Here is a 22,495-nt window from a genome sequence, read left to right as displayed (position 1 = left end):
CCACTTTTCCGCCTAGCCACCGAGGATCGATCTAGTAAATCCACCATCAGCCCCATAGAGGGACTTTATTACTTCAGCCCATGCACTATTAGGATTTACCTTAAAACGCCACCACCACTTCCCCAACAAGGCAATATTTTGGGCTTTCAGGCTGCCAATACCCAATCCACCCCTCTCTTTAGATGCAAGAGCTTTATCCCACGCCATCCACAGTATTTTCCTTTTTTCCAAATCATCGCCCCAGAAGAATCTCATTTTGATCTTCTCAAGAGTGTTGATCACCTTGATGGGTGCTATAAACATGGAGAAATAGAACGATCCTAGGCTACCTAGGACCGCTTTACATTGGGTTAGACGCCCCCGAAGGATAATGTGGAGGACTTCCATATTGATAATTTTGCCTGAAATTTCTCGATCAGCGGGTTCCAATGCATAGCTCTAGCCATGGACGCCCCGATTGGAAGACCAAGATAAGTAAAAGGTAGGGTACCATCGAAGGATGCGAATAAGATTTTTAGCATTTTCAATCGACCATGAGCCTAGGAAGATTACATAATCCGCGTACCGGAGGTGGGATATACTTGGGCCCTGACATGGAATTCGTACTTCGACTATAGACCTATTAATCCTCATCTGTAATGGTCGTTGTGAGCCTAGCATATGCAGTTCATAAATACTAATTCGTACTTCGGCTAGAGATCTATTAATCCTTATAATTTGCTTGTTTGGATTTTCGTATAGCAAAAATAATTAACTAAGAGCTATTCATTAAAATTACCAGAAAATACCCACTTTTAGGAATCTTTTTTAAGTTGTTTGCTTGCGCCTCCACAACTGTAATAATAACTAAACAAAACGAACATTGTTAGAATTGATTTAACCGAACACGAGTGGGTTAAAACATTTGCTAGAGATATAAAAGATGTAATACAAAATTTTTTTAACAACTTATTACATCATATGTTCTATCACTGTCTTCATCGTTGGATTTTTCTAAAGACATTGTTTCATAAACGAATAAATTATAGATTGTGTAATAGTAATATCACAATATATGGTGCAACCTTCTTCCGTTAATTGTCTATAAATACAACAATATATGGTGCAACCTTCTTCCGTTAATGGTGCAACCAAGTAATTACTAATGAGTTTTGTAAATTTTAATATAAATATACGTTTTGTTTTATTTTTATATATTCATATCTATCGGGGTCGGGTTCATATCTATCAGGGTCGGGTCCAGGGTCTGGGACTAGTATCCCCATCCCCACTTTTTTGTTTGGGGATTCCCATCTCCGTCCCCATCCCCGGTCAACTTGGTGATTCTCCGGTCAAACCGAATATCAGTTTCGGGTTCCCATCGGGTATGAAGATTTTTCCATCCCTATTATTTTCTAATTAAAAAAAAATGGTTTAATAGGTCTCCATATTGGGTCTCCCAATATAATAAATCACAATTTTATTATGGTAGATTTAGTACCATCTTAGGAAAATTCATTGGATTTACTACGAATATAGATGGCACAAAGAGATTAAGACCATTCCGTGTACTAGCCACGAAGCTCCTTCTGGTCTAGCTTGTCACAAACCACAAATGTAAACACCATCCCGGGTGTTTAGTGTTGGCTAGTAGTTGAAGTTTTAGTGGTCATTTGTCGTGGGGAGCACGAACCACCACGATCAATTATTTTCTTTCTCTCTTTATCACTCTTATATCTCTCTACCTTTGTCTACATTTTAAATAATTAAAGTATACATATTTTTATTTAAATAATTAAAAAAATAAAAGGGATATAATGGTGGGTCTACCAACCTTTGAGTGGTTATGTGTGATAATGAAGTGACACCCACCATATTAGTGGTAGGGCTGACAACTCTCGACCTTACTTGTAACCCGACACTGACCCAACCTGAAAATAGACGTGTTTAGGTTGAGATTTTTGACCCGCAAACCCGTTTATTTCATGGGTTGGGTTGAGTTACCTGTTTGGGTTCGCGGGTCGATCAACCCGCCAACCTGTATATACATTACTTACATTTAAAATAAATTGATATATTTGATAATTTACTTCGTGTTCTCGTTTCAATGGTAGCATCTGAATCGACTTTTAGTCTTGTTGGAAGAATTTTGAATGAATATCGAAGTTCCATGAAGTCTGATATGGTTGAAGCTTTAGTTTGTACTAGGGATTTGTTGTTTGGAGAAAAAGGAAATATTTAATAATTTTTGGTTTTTTAGTATTAACTAAAATTTTGGATTACTTATTATTATTTTTTTTCTTTCGATTCCTTATGTAGTTGATTTGAATGTGGTTGTTGACAACCTAACTCAAAATTTAATTAATTTGAACATCAACGAAGACAATACAAAAGCTACAAATTCCAACATACTTTAAGTTATCATTTAGTGAGTTATTTTTATTAAAAATAGTAGACGACATAAAATTATTTATGTAGCTTTCAAAAGATCAGAAATTTAATTTTGTATATTGATTATATTTGAAGGTTATCATGAAGAAGTCGGTGTTGAAGGAAGAAATGAGAAATCTAGCATGAATACATTATCAAATTGGGTTTTGGATATTTTTGAACAATTACACTTTGTGAATGTTTTTATGTTTTAATTTTATTCGGATGTTAATGACTTTATGACTTTATGTTGGAAACCTTTTTTTTTTACGCTAATGACTTTAATCACTTTATGACTTTATGTTGAAAAAACCTTATTTTTTGAAAATTTGTTGCTTATTTATTAAACGTGTTATGCAGATTGGGTTCGACCCACTAACTTGTTAACCCGCGAACTCATATACTTTAACGAGTTATATAGGTTTGGTTGGGTTGAGGTTTCCAACGCGTCAACCCGTGACCCTCCAAACCATATATTATATGGGTTGGGTTGAGTTTATATTTTTTCTAACCCGTCAAACCGAACTCAACACGTGACCCGCCAACCTAACCCAACCCAATTGTCAGGCCTAATTAGTGGTTAATGATGGATGTTTTGATGACCTAGCTAATAAGTTCTTTAATTAATAGAAGTTTGTTTAAGAGTTTTTCGAGTCAAAGAAAGTTAAAAAATTTAATGTGGGAGTTTGTTAAATACAAAACTTTTTCAAATAATTTGTACATTTATAAACTCTTGTAATGATATTTTTTAAAGATCGTACATGATAGTTTATTTTCAACAAATTTTAAATTTAAAACTTAAACAAAAAATAATAATATGATATAAACAAAATTGATGCATCCTTTAAATAAGTTAATGAAAAAACTCTATTATTTAGAATATTTTTAAAGTTTTATAAAATGATGGTACCATTTAGAAGATATTTCAGCTTTATATATTGTTGAGTTATATTTAGATGATATGAGAAATCTCAACAAATTGTGAATCCCCTACTGTAATAAAACAGTATCATTCATGCCACGTGTCTTCTCATGCGCCAATCCTTAGCTTATTTTTCCGCCTATTTTATCAAAATGATTTTACAAAATTGCCCTTCTTCTACTTTTTACCCCTTGGCCATTTAATACCTCGTGTACATTCCTGATTTTTTGCAATCTAGCATTACAAAATTTAAATTCTTCCCACTAAATAAGGATAATATAATGCAGGTTATTTAAAATTTAAGAAGATATTTCAACTAAGTATAACAGATTATTTACCTTTATATATCGGGCCTATTAATTATTATTAATTTTTTTCCTTATTTTCAACACTTTACATTACAAACAATCCAATTATCTCCGCTAAATCCGAAAGTAATACAATTTTTAGGCAATTATATGATCTTATATTCCACCTATAATAAGAGATTATCATTCAATTGCTTGAAAATAGGTAACTCTTATTATCTTCAGCAACATTTTTCAATAAAAACCTCTTAAAATTACAACCTGCAACAGAAAATATCATATCTCCTATTTTCAATGCGATTTGAATTGGTTTTCTTTCTCAATCTCATGTTTTTTCAAATTATAAATACTTTAAACCTATATCAACATTTCATTCACACGTCCGATCTCTCATAAATCATCTGCATAAATTGAAGGAAAAAAACATCAACCTTCCATCAGTTTGATACTTCAAATCAGTGTATGTCGTTTTTAGTGTTTGCCTTTTACTCTGTTTGTATGTGTGTATTCCAATAATACTCTATGATTATTAGTTCTAACTCCTTTGTTACCTACCATTTTCTACGATGACATCACAGTCTGTCTCCTAAATTGAAGGATCAATTTTCATGTGTTATTTTGATTTTTAGTTGTTGGTTTGAAAATTTTGTAAAAAAAATAATAATTTTATTTATTAAATATAAAGTTGATTTTTAGTTGTTGGTTTGAATATTATTATATAAATTTTTAGTTTAAGTATGTTTTAACAAGCTACTTGAGGACAAAAAGGGTTCAGAGAGTATGAGTGTAAGTATGTTGCTATATCTTCAACATTTAACCATACATAAAAGGGAAAATACAAGATATATCAACATAGTTTCTGTTATACCATATGTGTGTGGGTTATTTCTGAAAGTTGTTATGATATAAAGGTAAATCTTAGTTGGAATTAAAATGTTGTTTCTGGAAGTACCATGTTTTAAACTACAATGGATATATGCAAGAAAAAGAGATTTACTTTTGATTTTACTTTGAAGAATAAATCGATTTACAGCCCTATGTCTTCTTTTTTGAGGTTGACACATCAAAATCTTCAATTTTTCTTACAAGTAAGTTCCACATAATGAGTTAAAAGTTAATTGTGTTGTTTATAATAACTTCACTTTTTTGCTTAATTTTTTTTTTGCAATCTGATTTTTTGGGATTAAGTTTTCTTAATTGTTTTAAACTTTAAATTTAAATGGTTGGTTTCATGTGTAGGAAAAGGACTGATGGCTGACATAATTTGCATTGTTTGGTGCTGCTTAACAGTTGAGGAAATGTAAGTTTTGAACAAATATGGTTATATTTGTTGCATTCTTTGTATTTGAAATGTGTAATTGCAGTATATTGACATTTGGTAAAAAAAAACTTTTACTTGATAGAAGCCCCTTTTATTGGGAAAATTGTTATTAAAAGGGTAATTTGAGTGGTTGTGTTTGTTAAATTCTGTTATATTCTTTCGTATGTCTAAGTTCATGTCTGGTTTGGCTGGGGCTGAGATAGGAAGAAGTGAGATCACTATCAAAGGGTAACCTCTCCTTTTTGTATTTCATTTAAATGTATTGATGCATTTTTCTTTGAGAATGATGACCATGCTCATTTACTGCAGGAGCTTCATTCAACGTTTATGAAAATTTTCTTTGAATTTCACTTAAGGTGTCATTGTTGTTGGTGATAATGGAAACAATGGTATTGATGTTCTTGAAGATAAATATAGAGAAGCATTATATACGCTTAAGTAAATGTTTTTATATAACTTATTACGTATTATGTAATAGGTATACGTTTTTAAAAATTTATTAGTTTATAACTTACTGAGTTGTCTCACGACTGACATCACTTTTGACTTGTAATTGTTTTCAAGTTTTATTAGTTCATAGTTTAGTGCATCTTTGTTTAATTGCATATTTGTGTATTTGTCCCATAGAAGATTGCAGATTCATTTATCACTTTTAAACAATTAAAGAGAAGTTTTTGTTTGTAACAAATTCATTTTAGCACTTTGTATCGGCTATTGGCCATAATACTCCGGCACCACTATTCAAACAAATGCTTTTCTGTTTTACAAATGTTTTACACTTAATGTTTCTATATTAATTTTTATTTGCATTTTCTCAAAGTTTAATATGTTTATTTTTTCGTGTTCAATTTTAATTGGTTTTCTGGTTAACCAAATTACTATTCCGAAACCAAATTACTCAAAATTGGATAAATCAACATTTACTTGGTTTAGTTACAGTTAGTTTTAAAAAATGTTATAAACACGATAAAACCATAAAATAAAATTGATTACATGGTACAACCAATAATAAATGTTAAATATTACACATATTCTTTGCATTAGTTCTTTTTCCAAAGAGTCGTTAGTTTAATTTGTATATGTTAATTTAACTATGAGTTTATTAAAAATATCATGTGTAAACTCCTGTAAATAGTGCCTTCCATTTAGGAAAATAAGAAGGAATGAACAGATTTAGGGTTGTCATTGGCATTACCTTTAATAAATATAATGATGTGACAATTAAATGAAAATAGAATACACAAGAACACCATAGAAAATTTAATGACATCTATTGTATTAAAAATCATGTTTTTTTTTCTTTTTGGAGCAAATTGATTTAAATTTATAGTCATTTGTAATAACTGTTAAGCTAATTTTTGACCAATTACCGTTTGCGAGAGAAGTCTGAGGTTGGGTGATGAAGTGGTGTGGCATTACAGTAGTACAGGTACCGACAATTGGAGATTTAATTGAGTATTTGGCAGATTTTGGGAAGAATAAGGATCAAAAAAATAACATAGTCGCTATATGCTACGGGACGCTATGGTGGATTTGGAAGGCGAGATGCGACAGGGTACTTAAAAACATACGTTCGTCCCCAACAATGGTGGTAGATACTATTAAGTCTCGGGTATTCGTGTGGATCAAACATAGGAGAAAGAATTATAATTACAAATGGGTTGATTGGTCCTCATCTCCTTTTCTCTGTATGTAAACTTTTGTACTTATTCTCCTGTTTCCTGTGCGTCTAGTGACTTGCTGGGCGGGCGGGGCGGAGTTTTTAATATATTTGACGGTTTAAAAAAAAAAAAAAACTTAAATGGATTTAAAGTCACGTGTGATGTATCCTAAATGTATATTTTTCCCACCCCTTAAATTTTTATTCTTCAAAGCTTTTGTCCCATCCAATCCATTATTTCCCATGTAATTTAAACGACGTTATCAACTTTAGAACCGTATTGAAAACAAAGATCAAACTGTAAATACATAAGATAACGGTTGGGAAATGTACAATAATAAAACTATAATATCTTTAAAAAAATGAACAAACAAATGTAGATTATAGCATTTTAATTTCATTCAGTTATTCAATTATAGGATTCAACTTTCATTTTAATGTTGATTATACCATTAAACTTTCACTTTAATGTCGATTATAGCATTTTAGTTTTACATATTTCAACTTTTTTATACACTACTACTTCGTGAGTAATGTATGTCTACCTTTTTCTTGATTCACATAATTTTATTAAATGTCTTAACAAAACTTATATTTTATTAATTTAATAAAATTTTATATATCTTTGATTTTTCATTACCAATTTTAATTATCAATATTGTTTTTTTTTACCCGTGGTTTCCAGCGGTTGTAACCTAGTCATAAAATATATATGTGCATGTATCCACAACTTAATAATTAGTTCTTAATAAACCTTATGGGCAATTAAATGATATAGAAACCTACAAGATTAGAAGGCAAAACTTCACTGATTTTGATCAAAAATCAAAAACCACACACAAACAACGAATACATGTGTAAATCATACACATACATTTAACCTTTTATTCATTTTCTTTTGCAAAAGCCATTACCAAGTTTAATGTATGCATAACTTACCGAATAAAATGACGTCGTTATAATGATCAACCATATTGCTCCCTCTAGTTTCATATGTGATCCAAGAAAGCTTGGAGATTAATGGTGGATGTACCGCCATCGCTGAGAGCTTCTATTGCCAAATCTCTCCATTTCTCTGCATTTTTCTTCATATCCTCATCTTCCATCACCATTTGCACACACCTCTCAATCTCCTTCCCTTCCACCACTCCATCTCCCTCTCTTATTCTCACCCTAACCCCTGTTCTCCATACATCTTTCATCATCTTCGCATTCGTACACTGATCCGACCATTGTGGAAACACCACCGTTGGAACACCAGCCACCAATGTCTCCACCGTTGAATTCCACCCACCATGCATCACGAAGCACCCAATTGCTTGATGGCTTAACACCACCACCTGTGAACACCAATCCACTATCATCCCATGTTTTTTCAGTTCCTCTATCTTGCTTAATCTTCCTGCTTGCTCACTATCTCTTATCACCCATAAAAATGGCCGCCGGCTCTCCAGCAACCCAATTGCTATCTCCTCTAGTTGATCCAATGACAACTGCGCTATTGTTCCAAATGAAACATACACCACCGAAGATTTGGGTTTTGTGTGTAACCATTGGATGTAATCATCCTCTTTTCTGTCACTGCCCAAGGAATTCTCCGATGAGTATTTTCCGTCGAATAACTCCGACGGGATTAAGGGTCCAATCGGAAGGAATTCAAGTTTATCGATTGCTCTGATGGTTTCAATTTCGAGTTCATTAAAAGAGTTAACAAGTATTCTTGAAGCTGTTTTGAGGGCCTCGATATGACGTTTTAAATCATGTCGAACGAATTCATGTTCCTTTGGGCATGACGGCGTAAGAAAAGATGGTAAATCAGCGGTGGTTAATGGTGGTAGTCCAGGTAAGTTGATCGGAGATGTCTCGTTGTTTTTGATACCGGAAATCAAACCTTGGTGTTCATTGACATAGTAGTAGTAAATATCCAAGATAGTCGCCGACTGGCACCAGAGGAGAGTGGATTTAATACCTTGAGCATGCGCAACACGCGCCGCCCAAGGGATGGTGGTGGTGTAAACCAAGTGGTCATAGGGTTGGCCTCCAGCCGCGGCGGAGCTGATGATTTCTGCAACCGCAAGACCACCATACGTAGAGATATCGGAGAGGAATTGTTGCAAGGTGGTTGTTGGTTGTTTGCCATCGTCATGGCCGTCGGAGAATGGAGCGAATGTTAGGCCGTGAGGGGTGGTTTCCTTGTCGATTCGTCGTATAGCGGAGACACTGGAGGAAAAGGTGACATGGACGCCCAGTTTCAGGAGGCGGTAGGCGAACCGGAGGGCTGGAATGATGTGGCCTTGGCCTTGATAGGCGACAATCAAGATTTTCCGATGGATTGTCATTGCGACGGAGATAGGTGGTGATGAGTAGGAAGGAAGTGATTGACAGCTTAAAGCAGAAACAGAATCACATGCGCAACATCTCATATATCCACGTGCGAGATAATATCAGGCTCCAATGACAAGTGCTGTTCTGAATGCAATAGCATCCACACAAAATGCTATCCTGGGACGTTGTGTTAATAGTATATAAAGACAAAAGCACATCAACACTAAAGAAATCTTTGTCGTTTTATAAGTTAATGCGTAAACTTTTTTACTCTTTTTACTTTTTTTTTGTAACAATCGGTTCGACCCAATCCCTGCGATATTAGTGATGAGATCAAAATTAGTGATGAGATCAAATTTTGATTGTCGGTGGGAACTTGTTTGTTGCAATTAGCTGAAAGTTCTGGAATTCTGAATATCCTTGCCGAAAAAATTGGACTCTTGCTGGAAAAATATGGCAAACACTATTGAGAATAATTCAGAAATTATTATCATTTATGCACGTTTTATTTTAGCATTTCAAGTTCTAAATAAATCAAGCCATGTTGGCATTGAGAGTCCGAGTCTTTAGTAGTAGTGGAGGTCGTTTCCTGCTTTCTAGCTTAGTTTCTCTTTAAATGTTAAGGAAAAGTGTACGTTGAGTTTTTATCTAATACATAAGTTCAAAGAAGCGTGAAGCTTTAACCTCTCCCCTGTTGTTCTTTTCTTTGATTTATTGTTGTTTCCAATTGAGTGAGGTTTGTGAAAAAACCTACATTTGGTATCAGAGCGAATCTGGTGAGGTTCTCGTGAAGAGATGACAGGAAACACGAGTGGAAATGGCAATGGCCAGAAAGAAGGGCAAGTTACTCTTCACTATCCGATGCTTTCAAGAGAGAACTACGCCGCGTGGGCGATTAAGATGAAGGTGTTCATGATGGCTCAGTGTGTGTGGGAAGCAATTGAGCCCAGAACGGCGAATACAGCGATAGATCCCAAGAAAGATATGATGGCATTGGCGGCCATTTATCAGAGCATTCCTGAAGATCTATTGTTGTCTCTTTCTGAAAAGAAATCTGCAAAGGAGGCGTGGAAAGCGCTGAAGATTATGTTCATGGGTGCAGATCGAGTGAAGACGGCGAGAATTCAGACGTTGAAGGCTGAGTTCGAATCGCTGAATATGAAGGAAACAGAGGGTGTCGATGAATTCACTGCGAAGGTGAATAACATCGTGAGTACCATGCGAGCACTGGGCGATTCAATTGAAGAATTGTACGTCGTGAAGAAGGTGTTGAGAGCCGTCCCCAACAAATTCCTTCAAATTGCATCAACACTTGAGCAATTTGGGGATTTGGAAAAGATGATTGTTGAAGAGGTGATCGGTAGACTCAAGGCTCATGAAGAGCGTATGAAGGGCCATGGTGAAAGTGACGATCGAAAATAGAGATGCACAAAGACCCGATCCGATCCGGATCCGGATCCGATCCGGTTTGATGACGTCATAGCCGATCCGAATAAGCCAATAATCCGAACCGGTTTCAAACCGGATTTGACCGGTTTTCCGAGGCCCCAATCCGAATCGGTTTAATCCGATCCGGTTACAATCCGATCCGAAATCCGATCCGAATTTGGTTTTTTTTTTTTTTTTTAAAAAAACATTTTTTGGACCTCATATATAACACAAAATGCAACATAGGTTCATTAAAATAGTTAAAACATACATCAAACGTCGAATTAGAAAGAGTTTTTAAACTAGTTAACTAATAATAATAATAATAAAGTGGCGTTATAACATTTAGCCAAATAGAAATAGTTTTTGTGGTCTTCCACTTCGTGTCGCCTTCACTAAAATATTCTTTAACCGCCACGCAAATAAGTAGGGGTGTCATCAATACCATATTCTTCATCTTCGTCTTCGTCTTCATCGTCATCGTCTTCGTCTTCCGGAGGTGTTGATAAGCCTTGTGCATATTCTTCATCCATGATCTCCGGTTCAACATTTTGTGGTAGTGGGCCTTCTAGTGATGCCAAGTGTTGTATACGTTCCACCGAATCCAAGTAATCCTTCAAGCAAACGCAAACCTCTACCGCAACCGCGGTAAGATTCGTCCTCAACTTTGATAAAACTCTACCACTAAAAGAAAAAGCGGATTCCGAAGCTACCGTGAAAGCTTGGACGGTTAGTAAATCGCGGGCCATGACGGAGAGAATAGGAAATTGTGCTTCCTTTTCTCTCCACCAAGCCAAAAGATCCAAATTTTTAAATTGTGGTGCACTCATGAATTTTAAAAAATTTGACCCCATATAAATTCCAAGTTCGCTACTAGGGGTTAATGTGCGTGCTCTTTTGTTTTGTTCCTCCAAAAGGTAGTTATAGAGGTCGATATGAAAATCCGTTCGACCCCCACCACTACCCGATGCACCACTAGTAGAGTCGGTTACACTTGCAAAAGTGTTTGACATATCGCCATACTTTGTAGCGTAAATGTCAAACAAATTAGTAAAAGTATTATTAAAAGTGTGTATTTGGTTACGGATGTAGTTTGAGTCATCTTTGTCCAAATTTAAAGACATAGAAATTTTGGTAATCAAAGCCTCTACACCCGTAACATTGATACATGGGTTTAATGTCGCGGCACAAGTAAAAAGTGGTGGCATTTCTTTGAAATATTTGACTAGTTTTTGTCTCATTGGTCTCGTAACCAAAACAAATATTTCACTTCTTTGTTCAAAACGCTCCAATTGTGCAGACATCAACCATAATTCATTTAGTAACAACGACCTTGTAGGGTAATACACGCCCGATAAAAAAGTGGTTGATTGTTTAAAAACTTTTAACATTTCCACAAACTCTTCTATCAAATCCCAATCATAATCCGAAACCGGATTTTTTCCTTTTTGCCGCGACGGTATTATTACTTGCATTGTCAAACGAAATAGAGAAGATTTTGTCGCGTAAATTTTAAGTCTCTATAACGCTTACTAAAATTGCAAATAATCGTGTCCCCGTGTGAGGATGCGCAAAAAGTTCAAAAGCAATAACTTTTTTGTTCATTACCCAAGTAGTGGGATCTATCCAATGTGCCGTGACGGCAAGATAGCTTTTGGGACAAGTACCGGTGGAGGACCAAACATCACACGTTAAAGAAACACCGGTTTTTATATTTAAAAATCCCAATTGCATATCTTTTTTGGCTATATCCCAATACTTTAAAGCATCACGTCTAAGAGAAGTGCGACTTACTTGCCGGTATTGTGGTTGCATTTTTTCCCGCAAAATCCTTGTTAATCGTGGGTTGTCGAAGTGGCTGAAAGGCAAGCCCTCTTGAATGACGAACTTGCAAAAGCTTTCACGAATGTCATCATTGTTGTAAATAAAGATCGAACCGTCGGGAGTAATATTTGGTTGATCCGGATCGTCTTGACCTTTTACAACCGGACACGTTTTTGTTGTATGACTCCTCAACGTACTATTGCCATCTTTTCCCAAAAACATCCCGCATTGCTTGCACCTTGCTTTTTCTTTCCCGTTCGACAACAAACACAAATCGTAATGTTCCCAAACATCTTTACTCCGAGTGGTTGGTAAGATTTTAACCACCGTTGCATCCGACTCTTGAGCCGCGGTAGAATTTCGGGAGCTCATTTCTTGGAAGATTATGAAAATAAAAGTATAAAGTAGAAGTAGAAAGTAGTAGAAATGTGTGTAAAATGTAAATGGAGCAAATAGGTTGTATTTATATGTGTTTGGAAGGGCAAAAAAGTCAAGAAAAGTCAAACTAGCCGTTTTTTCCCCTTTCCAACGGCTATAAAAAAAAAAATTCAAATTTCTGAAATTTCAACGGTAAAAAAAAAAACCGGTTTCAATCCGGTTTCGGATCCGGTTTGAACCGAATCCGGTTCTCAATCCAAGGGTCAATCCGAAATGCTGTCCGAATACTCAATCCGGTTTCGATCCGGTGGCCGGTTTAATCCGATCCGGTTCGGTCAAAACCGGTTTTGACCAAATCCGGTTTTCGGATCGGATCGGATCCTAGAGCCCAATCCGGTTTTTGTGCCCATCTCTAATCGAAAACTTCTCCTGACGCACCAAGAGTGGTCAGAGAGAAATAAGAAGAAGGAGAATGACTCGAAATCAAAATCGAGTCGTGGTGGTTCAAGTGGATTTCGAGGACGAGGCAGAGGTCGCGGAAGAAATAGCGGCGGACGAGGTGGTCGTGGAAGAGGTTCACACTACCAGAAAGATGGGGGACGTGGCACCTCAAATAATCAAGATAAAAGCAGGGTACAATGTTATAATTGTCAGGAGTATGGACACTATGCCGCAGAATGCTTGAATCCAAGGCGTGAGAGAATTCATGAGAACAATCTGGTCCAAGATTGCAATGACAATGAACCAGCGCTACTGCTGGCTTCATTCGATGACGAAAGGATCTTTCTAAATGAAGAAAAGGTGTTTCCAAAGTTAAGAAACACGAAGGGGGCGGTAAGACAATCGAGTCTCTGGTATCTTGACACAGGAGCCATTAATCATATGACAGGTGAAAGATAAGTTTCAAGAGCTAAACGAGTCAGTTCAGGGCTACGTGAAGTTTGGAAATGAAACGAGAGTAAGGATTGAAGGCAAGGGCTCTATCGTGTTCAAATGCAAAAATGGTGATCAAAGAAAACTCAGTGAGGTGTACTATATTCCAGACTTATGTAGTAACATCATAAGTCTGGGACAGCTAGCAGAAGGTGGTGACGAAATCAAGATAAAAGACCCGTTCTTGTGGGTTCACGACACTATGGGAAAGTTGTTAATGAAGGTAAGAAGGTCACCAAATCGCCTTTATAAGATAGAGCTGGAAGAGATCAGCTCCATGTGTCTATCTGCTCGAGTAAATAATCCAACTTGGTTGTGGCATATAAGAATGGGGCATATAAATTTCAACTCTTTGAAATGTATGTCAGAAAAGAAGATGATTGAAGGAATGCCAACTCTAGATGTTCCTACACAGCCATGTGAAGGGTGTTTATCAGGAAAACAAGTGAGGAAGCCTTTCCCTTCTCAATCGAATTACAGAGCTAAGGAGAGACTCGAACTGATTCATGGTGACTTATGCGGACCAGTGTCACCGCCCACTCCCTCTGGAAACAAGTACTTCATGTTACTCGTAGATGACTTCAGTAGAGTCATGTGGGTCTATCTTTTAAAAACTAAAGATGAAGCTCTGCAAGTGTTCAAGAACTTCAGAAATCTAGTAGAAAATGAAACGGGAGAGAAGGTGAAGGTACTTAGAACTGATCGTGGTGGCGAATTCTTATCGAATCAATTCACGAACTATTGTAATGAGACAGGGTTGCAGAGGCATTACAATTCCCTATACTCTCCACAGCAGAATGAGGTGGTGGAGAGAAGAAATCGAACCATACTGGAGATGGTTAGGTGTAATCTAAGAACAATGGAGATGTCGGATGTGTTATGGGGCGAAGCAGTAAGTCACTCCGTTTATGTGTTAAACAGAGCTCACACAAAAGCCTTGAAAGAAGCAACCCCATATGACATGTGGACCGGAAGAAAACCCAATGTCGAACATTTGAGAGTGTTTGGGTGCGTCGCTCATATGAAAATCGCAAAAGGCCATCTGAAGAAACTTGACAATCGAAGCATGAAGCTGGTTCATCTCGGAATCGAAAAGGGAACAAAATCTTATCGGTTACTGGACCCAGACACCGGTAAAATCTACGTGAGTAGAGATGTTGTTTTCGAGGAACACCAGAGATGGATATGGGAGAAGAATGCGAAAGTGAAGGAGACGCCGAGAATGTCCTTCACCGTTGAAGCTTTCAATTTTGATGATGATTATGTTGATGAAGAAGAGTCGGAGCCGGTAACACCACAACAAGAGAATGAGGCTTCTCAAACAGACAGTGACTGGGCTGAAAACACCGGGCCCATTAACTCGCCGGCTGATTCCCAAATAAGCCCACATAGCGTTCCATTTAACCCGACGGGTACACCAGATGCTCCACCATCACCGATCTCTCCGATCCCATCTCCATCCACAGCATCGAGTTCCACAGGTGGTGGTGCTCCGAAACGATATCGCCTACTCAAAGACTTGTACGATCAAACAGAAGAAATGGAGGAGATCGAAGAACTATTGATGATACGCAACGACGACGAGCCAACCTCATACACAGAAGCCAGTAAGCAAAGGGCTTGGATCGATGCGATGGATGCCGAAATAACATCAATTGAGAAGAATAAGACATGGAGATTGGTCGATCTTCCCAAGAATCGAAAGGCAATTGGATTAAGATGGGTCTACAAAGTGAAGAAAGACCCGAATGGAAAGATTGTGAAGTATAAAGCGAGAATTGTGGCGAAGGGGTATGTTCAAAAGCAAGGGGTTGATTACGAAGAAGTATTCGCACCAGTGGCCAGAATCGAAACTGTTCGAGCGATTCTAGCACTCGCAGGCATAAACGGATGGGCGTTCATCACCTCGACGTCAAATCGGCATTTCTAAACGGCACACTAGAAGAAGAAGTCTATGTGACTCAACCTGAGGGTTTTGTCAAGAAAGAAGAAGCGAATAAGGTGTACAGACTCACAAAAGCCCTATATGGCCTAAAGCAAGCGCCTAGGGCGTGGAATGCCTGCTTAGATAATCACTTGAAGAATCTAGGATTCGCAAGGTGTGCGCAAGAATACTCTGTTTACACGAAGAAAGAAAGAGGTAACATTCTTATCATTGGTGTCTATGTCAATGATCTGATAGTCACAGGGGATTGTCAAATGAGTATTCGAGCTTTCAAGAATGATATGAAAGCAAAATTTGAAATGAGTGACCTCGGTCTGCTGAGTTATTATTTGGGAATGGAGGTGAGCCAAAGGGAGACTGGGATATCATTGAAACCGGAAGGTTATGCCAGGAAGCTCTTGATGAAGACATGAATGCAAGACTATAATCCTACGAAGAGTCCCATGGAGCACAAGCTAAAATTGACTAGAGATGGTGGCGGAGAACTGGTAAATCCCACAGAATATAGAAGTTTGGTTGGAGGCCTAAGGTACTTAACTCATACTCGACCTGATATCACCTTTGCTGTGGGAGTGGTAAGTAGGTTTATGGAGAAGCCAACAGAGCAGCACTTGCAGGCTGTAAAGGGTATTCTAAGGTATGTGAAAGGAACCCTGAATCATGGTTTATGCTACACTAGAAGCAAGGATGAAGTCACAGTTACAGGATACTCAGACAGTGACCTGGCTAATGACGTGGTGGATAGAAAGAGTACAGGGGGGATGGCATTTTACATGAACAACAACTTGATCACTTGGGCATCTCAAAAACAACGTGTTGTTGCCCTATCATCCTGTGAAGCGGAGTTTATAGCTGCAACAATGGCAGCTTGTCAGGGAATTTGGTTGAGACGCTTATTGACATAGATAACCAAGCAAAAGGTCCCGCCTGTCACTCTATGTGTTGATAATCAGTCAGCCTTGGATTTGATGAGGAATCCGGTGTTCCATGGGCGTAGCAAACACATAGACATACGATACCACTTCATCAGGGATTGTGTAGAGAAATGTGAGATCATAGTCAACTATGTGTGCATCAAAGAGCAGAAAGCAGACATCTTGACCAAAGCAATGGCAAAGACAAAGCATGAAGAAATGAAGGATTTGATTGGAGTTAAACAGGTATGAAATTTCTGAATTAAGGGGGAAAATATTTAGAATAATTCAGAAATTATTATCATTTATGCACGTTTTATTTTAGCATTTCAAGTTCTGAATAAATCAAGCCATGTTGGCATTGAGAGTCCGAGTCTTTAGTAGTAGTGGAGGTCGTTTCCTGCTTTCTAGCTTAGTTTCTCTTTAAATGTTCAGGAAAAGTGTACGTTGAGTTTTTATCTAATACATAAGTTCAAAGAAGCGTGAAGGTTTAACCTCTCCCCTGTTGTTCTTTTCTTTGATTTATTGTTGTTTCCAATTGAGTGAGGTTTGTGAAAAAACCTACAAACACTACTCTATAAAATAAAATGGATAGTAGATCTGGAGAGATTACAGGATGCGCAGATAGGATTGACATGCCGCATCCTTCATAATTAGGGAACTCCAACCACGATTCAAAACTGTCGACGTGGCGAACAAATAGGATTGACGCATCACGATCTTTGGCAAACAGTGAAAATTTTATCGTTGAGTAAAATCCACTTTGATCTAATTGATTAGGCCCTCGTGTCTTCTCTTGTATATGTTTTCTCCTATTTTTAATACTTCCTCCGTCCCAAAATTATTATCCACAGACAAAAAATACACAAATTAAAAAAAACATTAATTATTACTAATTTTATTTAATAAAAAGACCGTTTTGTCATTACTTTGCATTTAATGTTCAATTAAAATCTTAGTTGGTTAAGTAATAATGAGGGGGTATTTTGGTAAAAAATGTTATTTATTTTTAGAAGTGGATAATTATTTTGGGACAAACCAAAAAGGGAAGATGGACTATAATTTTGGGACGGAGAGAGTATTAAAGGTTTAGTTGAAAACTCCAATGATTCTCCATGTAGATTTGCATATCACAATTGAGTGTTGTCACGCCCATTGCTTCTTCTTTTCTAATCAACTCTCCTCATCTAAAATAAAACATAACTAAACAAACACATTAAAGTAGCATATGATAATCTCTTCTTTTCTAATCAACTCTCATGATCTAAAATAAAACATAACTAAACAAACACATTAAATTAGCATATGATAATCAAGAGTGAAAATGTAATTCAAAAACTAAAATAAATTACTTAAAAAAATTACTAAAAAATAAATCAAACCAAATGTCGGGTTCTTCATCATTCAAAAACCCCCAGTTACCCCATTAACGTTATTCTCATAAGACACGAGTACAAACACTGCCCCAGACACTGAAACTGCCCGAACACTGAACTGCCTGAAGTAGTATGTTGCCACATGGCTGCTTTCCAAAATCTAATGAGACCTCCCGGGTCTCTATTCGTTCACCAATCATCTGAAATATCGGGTTCCGGCCCGGCTGCGGAGCCAAAGCACTCCCACTTAGTCGCCTCACACGACTTATGAACGAAATCCTTCTCTGGAACTAGTTGCCACTAGTTATCATGCCACTGTGGCTCAAACATCCTTCTGATCTAACCGATCGGGTCCATGCGTCGAATCCTGTCATCATCAAATCCAAGGCTAAAAGTGATTGCCACCTAACCGATGGTAGCCTTATATCACAAGCAATTTTATACGGTCCACTGCTTCCCTGATCCCATAACTGTAGTGGCACTCCTACAGTCTTATCACTGGCTCAACCTGATCTAATCCTTATGGGTAATTCCGAAATCCAATCCGTGGATTTCCATATCCTCGACGTTGCACCCGAACTGGTGGGTACTACTGTCCTTTTCACGATCTCTAAACGTGCTCATGCTATCTACCAATCTAGTGGATGCTACGGCTACACCCGCAGCCTTACAACACTCTAGCACTATTTGACCGCTAGTGAATGCTACGGCTACCCCCGTAGTCTTACAACACTTCCCATGCTAACTGACCACTAGTGAATGCTATGGCTACCCCCGCAGTCTTACAACACTTCCCATACTAACTGACCACTAGTGAATACTACGGCTACCCCCGTAGTCTTACAACACTTTCCAAACCGGGTCGAACACGCACTCGACCTAACACACCACTGAACTTGAGTCCTAACCGGAACTCTAACTTGGTTCCCGAAACCTGCTATCACGTGACCCCACTGTATCAGTACCGCACCCAAGCCCGTGATCAAAGCGTCACAGTAAACCACGAAATCATCTACACCCTCTGGCAGGGTGAAAATCGATGCCTCGCACAACCGTTGTCTGAGAGTCTCGAAGGCTGCCTGCCGCTCAGGCCCCCAGCGAAAGGCCACCGACTTCTTGGTCAGTCGGGTCAAAGGAACTGCAATCTCGGAGGAGTCCCGTATAAACCTCCGGTAATAACCCGCTAGACCCAGGAAACTCCGAATCTCAGATAGAGACCTCGGAATATCCCATTGCATCACGACCTTTATCTTGACCGGATCGACCAGGATACCCTTCTGGTTGACAAGGTGCCCAATAGATTGCACCTCGCGCGACCAGAACTCACATTTGGAGAACTATATAAAAAGTCTCTCCCTCACTTAAATTCGACTAAGTCTTCACGGTACGTGCGAATTGAAGGATTCCCAATCCTTCTTACTTCCCAATAGTCCATTGCTGACAACCTGTGCTTACCCATGCTAGCGATCACTTACCAGTTAAACCTTAAGATCGACCATCCTCTAAAATCTTGAAGAGTACTCTTGAATCTGGTACAGTCTGACACCTCAGACCATCTCCCATGCTGTTCACTGAAGACCTTAATCTTGCAGCTGACGAATCCTCGTTCCCACTTCCAATCTTGCAGCACCACTGAACTCTAACCGAACATAGCCCACGCGAGAAATGCAATTCTCTTGAACATCCAATGACCGAACACCCATGCGCCTAACACTCGCAACTGACTCCACTATCTTCATGCTACCAGTCCTGTCCTAGCAACGGTAGTGCCTTGAACTCCGAAGTTCGTCCATAGACAATTGTCGACCATACCTGAACCATGATAGAATCACTGAATGCTGACTTCATTGGAGAACTATCGCTATACTCCTGACCGAGTATCCTCTAAATAATACTCCCGCACAGATCCTGACAAAGATCCAGAATGATAACGGTACACGCGGAACCCATTCCGCAAGATGCGTCCCTCTGTGGGTTCATCAAGGACCTTTCGACATCCAGGATGGCATATATGATCCTTGATAACCCGAACACTAGCAGGAAAACCGACCCGAGGTCTGACTTATCCAAACTTACTCACAATTCCAAGGCAATACATATTCCTAACATCCATCTAGCAGCAGTAGAAGACAACATACCCGCAACATTTGGAGGAATACTAATCACCTTCAACTGTCATGATCAACCCTGCCACACCTGTAGCAGCCTAAACCCTTGGAGTGACAAACTCCCTCGTGCACTTTCTCGTACGCGTTGCACTGACTCCGACCCTGCTGGCCTTTCACCCGACGATCAGAAGTCATGGGTCTCTTCCTGGGACCCTCTACTATGCGCACCTGACACGACCCTCTCTTCCTAGGGCTCTTAATCGATCTCGCATCTGAAACCTCTTGGTATTCATATCCTTCAGGATCTGACACCCTGTCACGCACGCTAGCTCACTTTCCCATGGCTAAGCTGCAACAACTGGAACATCCTCTGTCCCCAAACCGGGTCACTAATTCTTCCCCGAAGCTTCTCAGATTCTTCAAGACTCTCACTGATTCGAGTATGGATCCTGTGCTTTCAGTAGTACGGGCCCAATACTACCTTCCACACCTATCCGTACTTTCCTCAGCAGTCCTCCCGAATCCTCCAAGTCACTTTCCCAAACTGGTACACCCAAGTCTCACTGAACCTCACTACTAACCCATTGAAACATCTCCTAGGCTGTCCTAGGTTCCCGAACTCACCCACTCCTCAGCTGCTGAAAGATTCCCAGTAATGTCAACTAGCTACCTTATGAATATAGCCACATGCAACAGAGATCAGATAATCCTTCAAGTTAGAGACCCATCCCTAGAACGTTTGGACTCGGACAAGAGCTGCGCAATAGGGTCAAGTCCATCACTCTGAGATTATCCGGCCTATGTCCCATGTGACTTAGCATATTCACTTAGTAGCTAACTCACATCAGTAAGAGTCCCAAAAAGCACAAAGCAAACAACATTCAGACAATGGAAATCTAACCATCATATTCCAATCAAACCTTTCTATCCTCTAATCAGGAATATGTACATGCAATTCAACGGCTCATACAATCAGGCATAACCTAAACAGGCCATCCTATCACTGACTGATCAGTACTAGCATGCAAGTCTACAAGCACATACAATAGGCATATAAAGCATCCTTCCTAGATCCTTAGCGCTAATCTAGCATGCAGTTCTCATAATCATATCATAACATAACATATCATAACATGTATGGGTATCTTGGGGAAAACTTACTTGAGCTCGGCTGATTGCACGCATCACACACCTTGTTCTTTTCAAACTTCTTTTATAAAATGATTTTACTTTTGAAAATTTTCATACCCAGTCCTTAGTTTGAGTCCAGACAAACCCGAGAGTGTGCCCGAATCCCTCAAAACAAGGCTCTGATACCAACTTGTAACATCCCAAAACTGAAGGCCAAAAATTTCATTTCTAGATAAGTTATTATAAAACCAACAGTATAAGAAAACATTCATAATGTCATGTCATGTCATGTCAAAACCAAAGTAGAAATAATCAAAACATGTTATCATAAAACAATATCAGAGTGTAATCCCAAAGAATCTCATGAGCGGAAAACCATAGTGTGATGCGCTGCGATCGAGCCGACTCCTTTCCTTTGAAACGAGTACCTGAAACCAAAACTGTAAACCGTAAGCACGAAGCTTAGTGAGTTCCCCCATCATACCCACACCATACAATAAACATACTGTCAGGCAATTCTAGGGTGCCTGACTTACCCAGGTCAAGCCATTCTGGGGTGCTTGACATACCCAGGTCAAGCCATTCTGGGGTGCTTGACTTACCCGTCGGTCTATTTCACCCGACTATCGGGGACTATTTCACCCCCTACCACTACCATGTAATAGTATAACACACATATACTTCCAGGCAATTCTGGGGTGCCTGACTTACCCAGGTCAAGCCATTCTGGGGTGCTTGACTTACCCAGGTCAAGCCGTTCTGGGGTGCTTGACGTACCCGTCGGTCCTTACGACCGACATACGAGGACTATTTCACCTCCTACTACTACCACATAATATCATAGCATAAACATACTGTCAGACAATTCTGGGGTGCCCGACCTACCCTTCGGTCCTAACAACCGAACTTGGGGACTATTTCCCTCCTACTACCACTATCACATATAACATATCATACTAGTACATAAACATATCAGGTAGTAGCAAACCTAGATGAATATCACAAAGACAATCATCTATCATACAACTCCTACTGGTGGGCCGGCATTATGGAAGGTAACTCACCTCACACTGTTGAAGTCCCGGAGACACAACCCTACACTGCTGAAGTCCACTCAATCTCAGCTGCTGGATGACAGATTCCCGAACTGTCAATATCAAAACATCACCCAATTAATAATTGGGTTCCAACACAAAAATCATAAGTCCATGCTTGGGGTAAAAGACTGCTTTACCCCTATCTTAGCTTGATTCAAGCCCAAGGCCCGATCCAAAGGCCCAAAAGTCAACTATGAGTCAAAACCCAACATATGGCCCAATTTTCCAAATTGGGCCCAACTCTCTACACGGTCTTCCCCTAAGGCCCAACCATTTAATCCAGTCCAAACAATTGGCATTCAAATGCCCAATGTCTCATAATCATCAAGGCCCAAATAATGGCCCATCTATGGCCCAATTTTCCAAATTGGGCCCGAACCCCTTACATGGGCCTTACCCTGGGCCTATTAAATTAT

The 22,495-nt window shown here is 38.8% G+C and overlaps 1 protein-coding gene and 2 pseudogenes across 2 annotated transcripts; 2 read left to right on the top strand and 1 right to left on the bottom strand.

Annotated features, from left to right (window-relative positions):
* Positions 1-3,830: 3,830 nt before the first annotated feature.
* LOC145159560 (UDP-glycosyltransferase 75C1 pseudogene) lies at positions 3,831-9,104 on the bottom strand (annotated as a pseudogene). The gene is made up of 2 exons (XR_013737798.1): positions 7,560-9,104; positions 3,831-4,040 (listed from the first exon to the last, which is right to left on the bottom strand). The product of XR_013737798.1 is annotated as a UDP-glycosyltransferase 75C1 pseudogene (transcript).
* Positions 9,105-9,740: 636 nt separating this feature from the next.
* LOC145157833 (uncharacterized) lies at positions 9,741-10,367 on the top strand. The gene has a single exon (XM_079076817.1). It carries the CDS (start codon positions 9,741-9,743, stop codon positions 10,365-10,367), a length of 627 nt encoding a protein of 208 aa, XP_078932943.1.
* Positions 10,368-15,896: 5,529 nt separating this feature from the next.
* Positions 15,897-16,358, top strand: LOC145157832 (secreted RxLR effector protein 161 pseudogene; annotated as a pseudogene).
* Positions 16,359-22,495: the final 6,137 nt, after the last annotated feature.

The sequence above is a fragment of the Lactuca virosa genome, chromosome 2, assembly GCF_052849685.1.
Source record: "Lactuca virosa cultivar CGN04683 chromosome 2, Lactuca_virosa_CGN04683_v6, whole genome shotgun sequence".
NCBI lineage: Eukaryota > Viridiplantae > Streptophyta > Magnoliopsida > Asterales > Asteraceae > Lactuca > Lactuca virosa.
The sequence above is the reverse complement of the archived record's forward strand: the minus strand, read 5'-3'. Positions and strand labels throughout refer to the sequence as shown.

What these genes read in the sequence shown, in the direction of transcription:
- LOC145157833 (XM_079076817.1), top strand. Translation starts at nt 9,741, where the DNA reads ATGACAGGAAACACGAGTGGAAATGGCAATGGCCAGAAAGAAGGGCAA.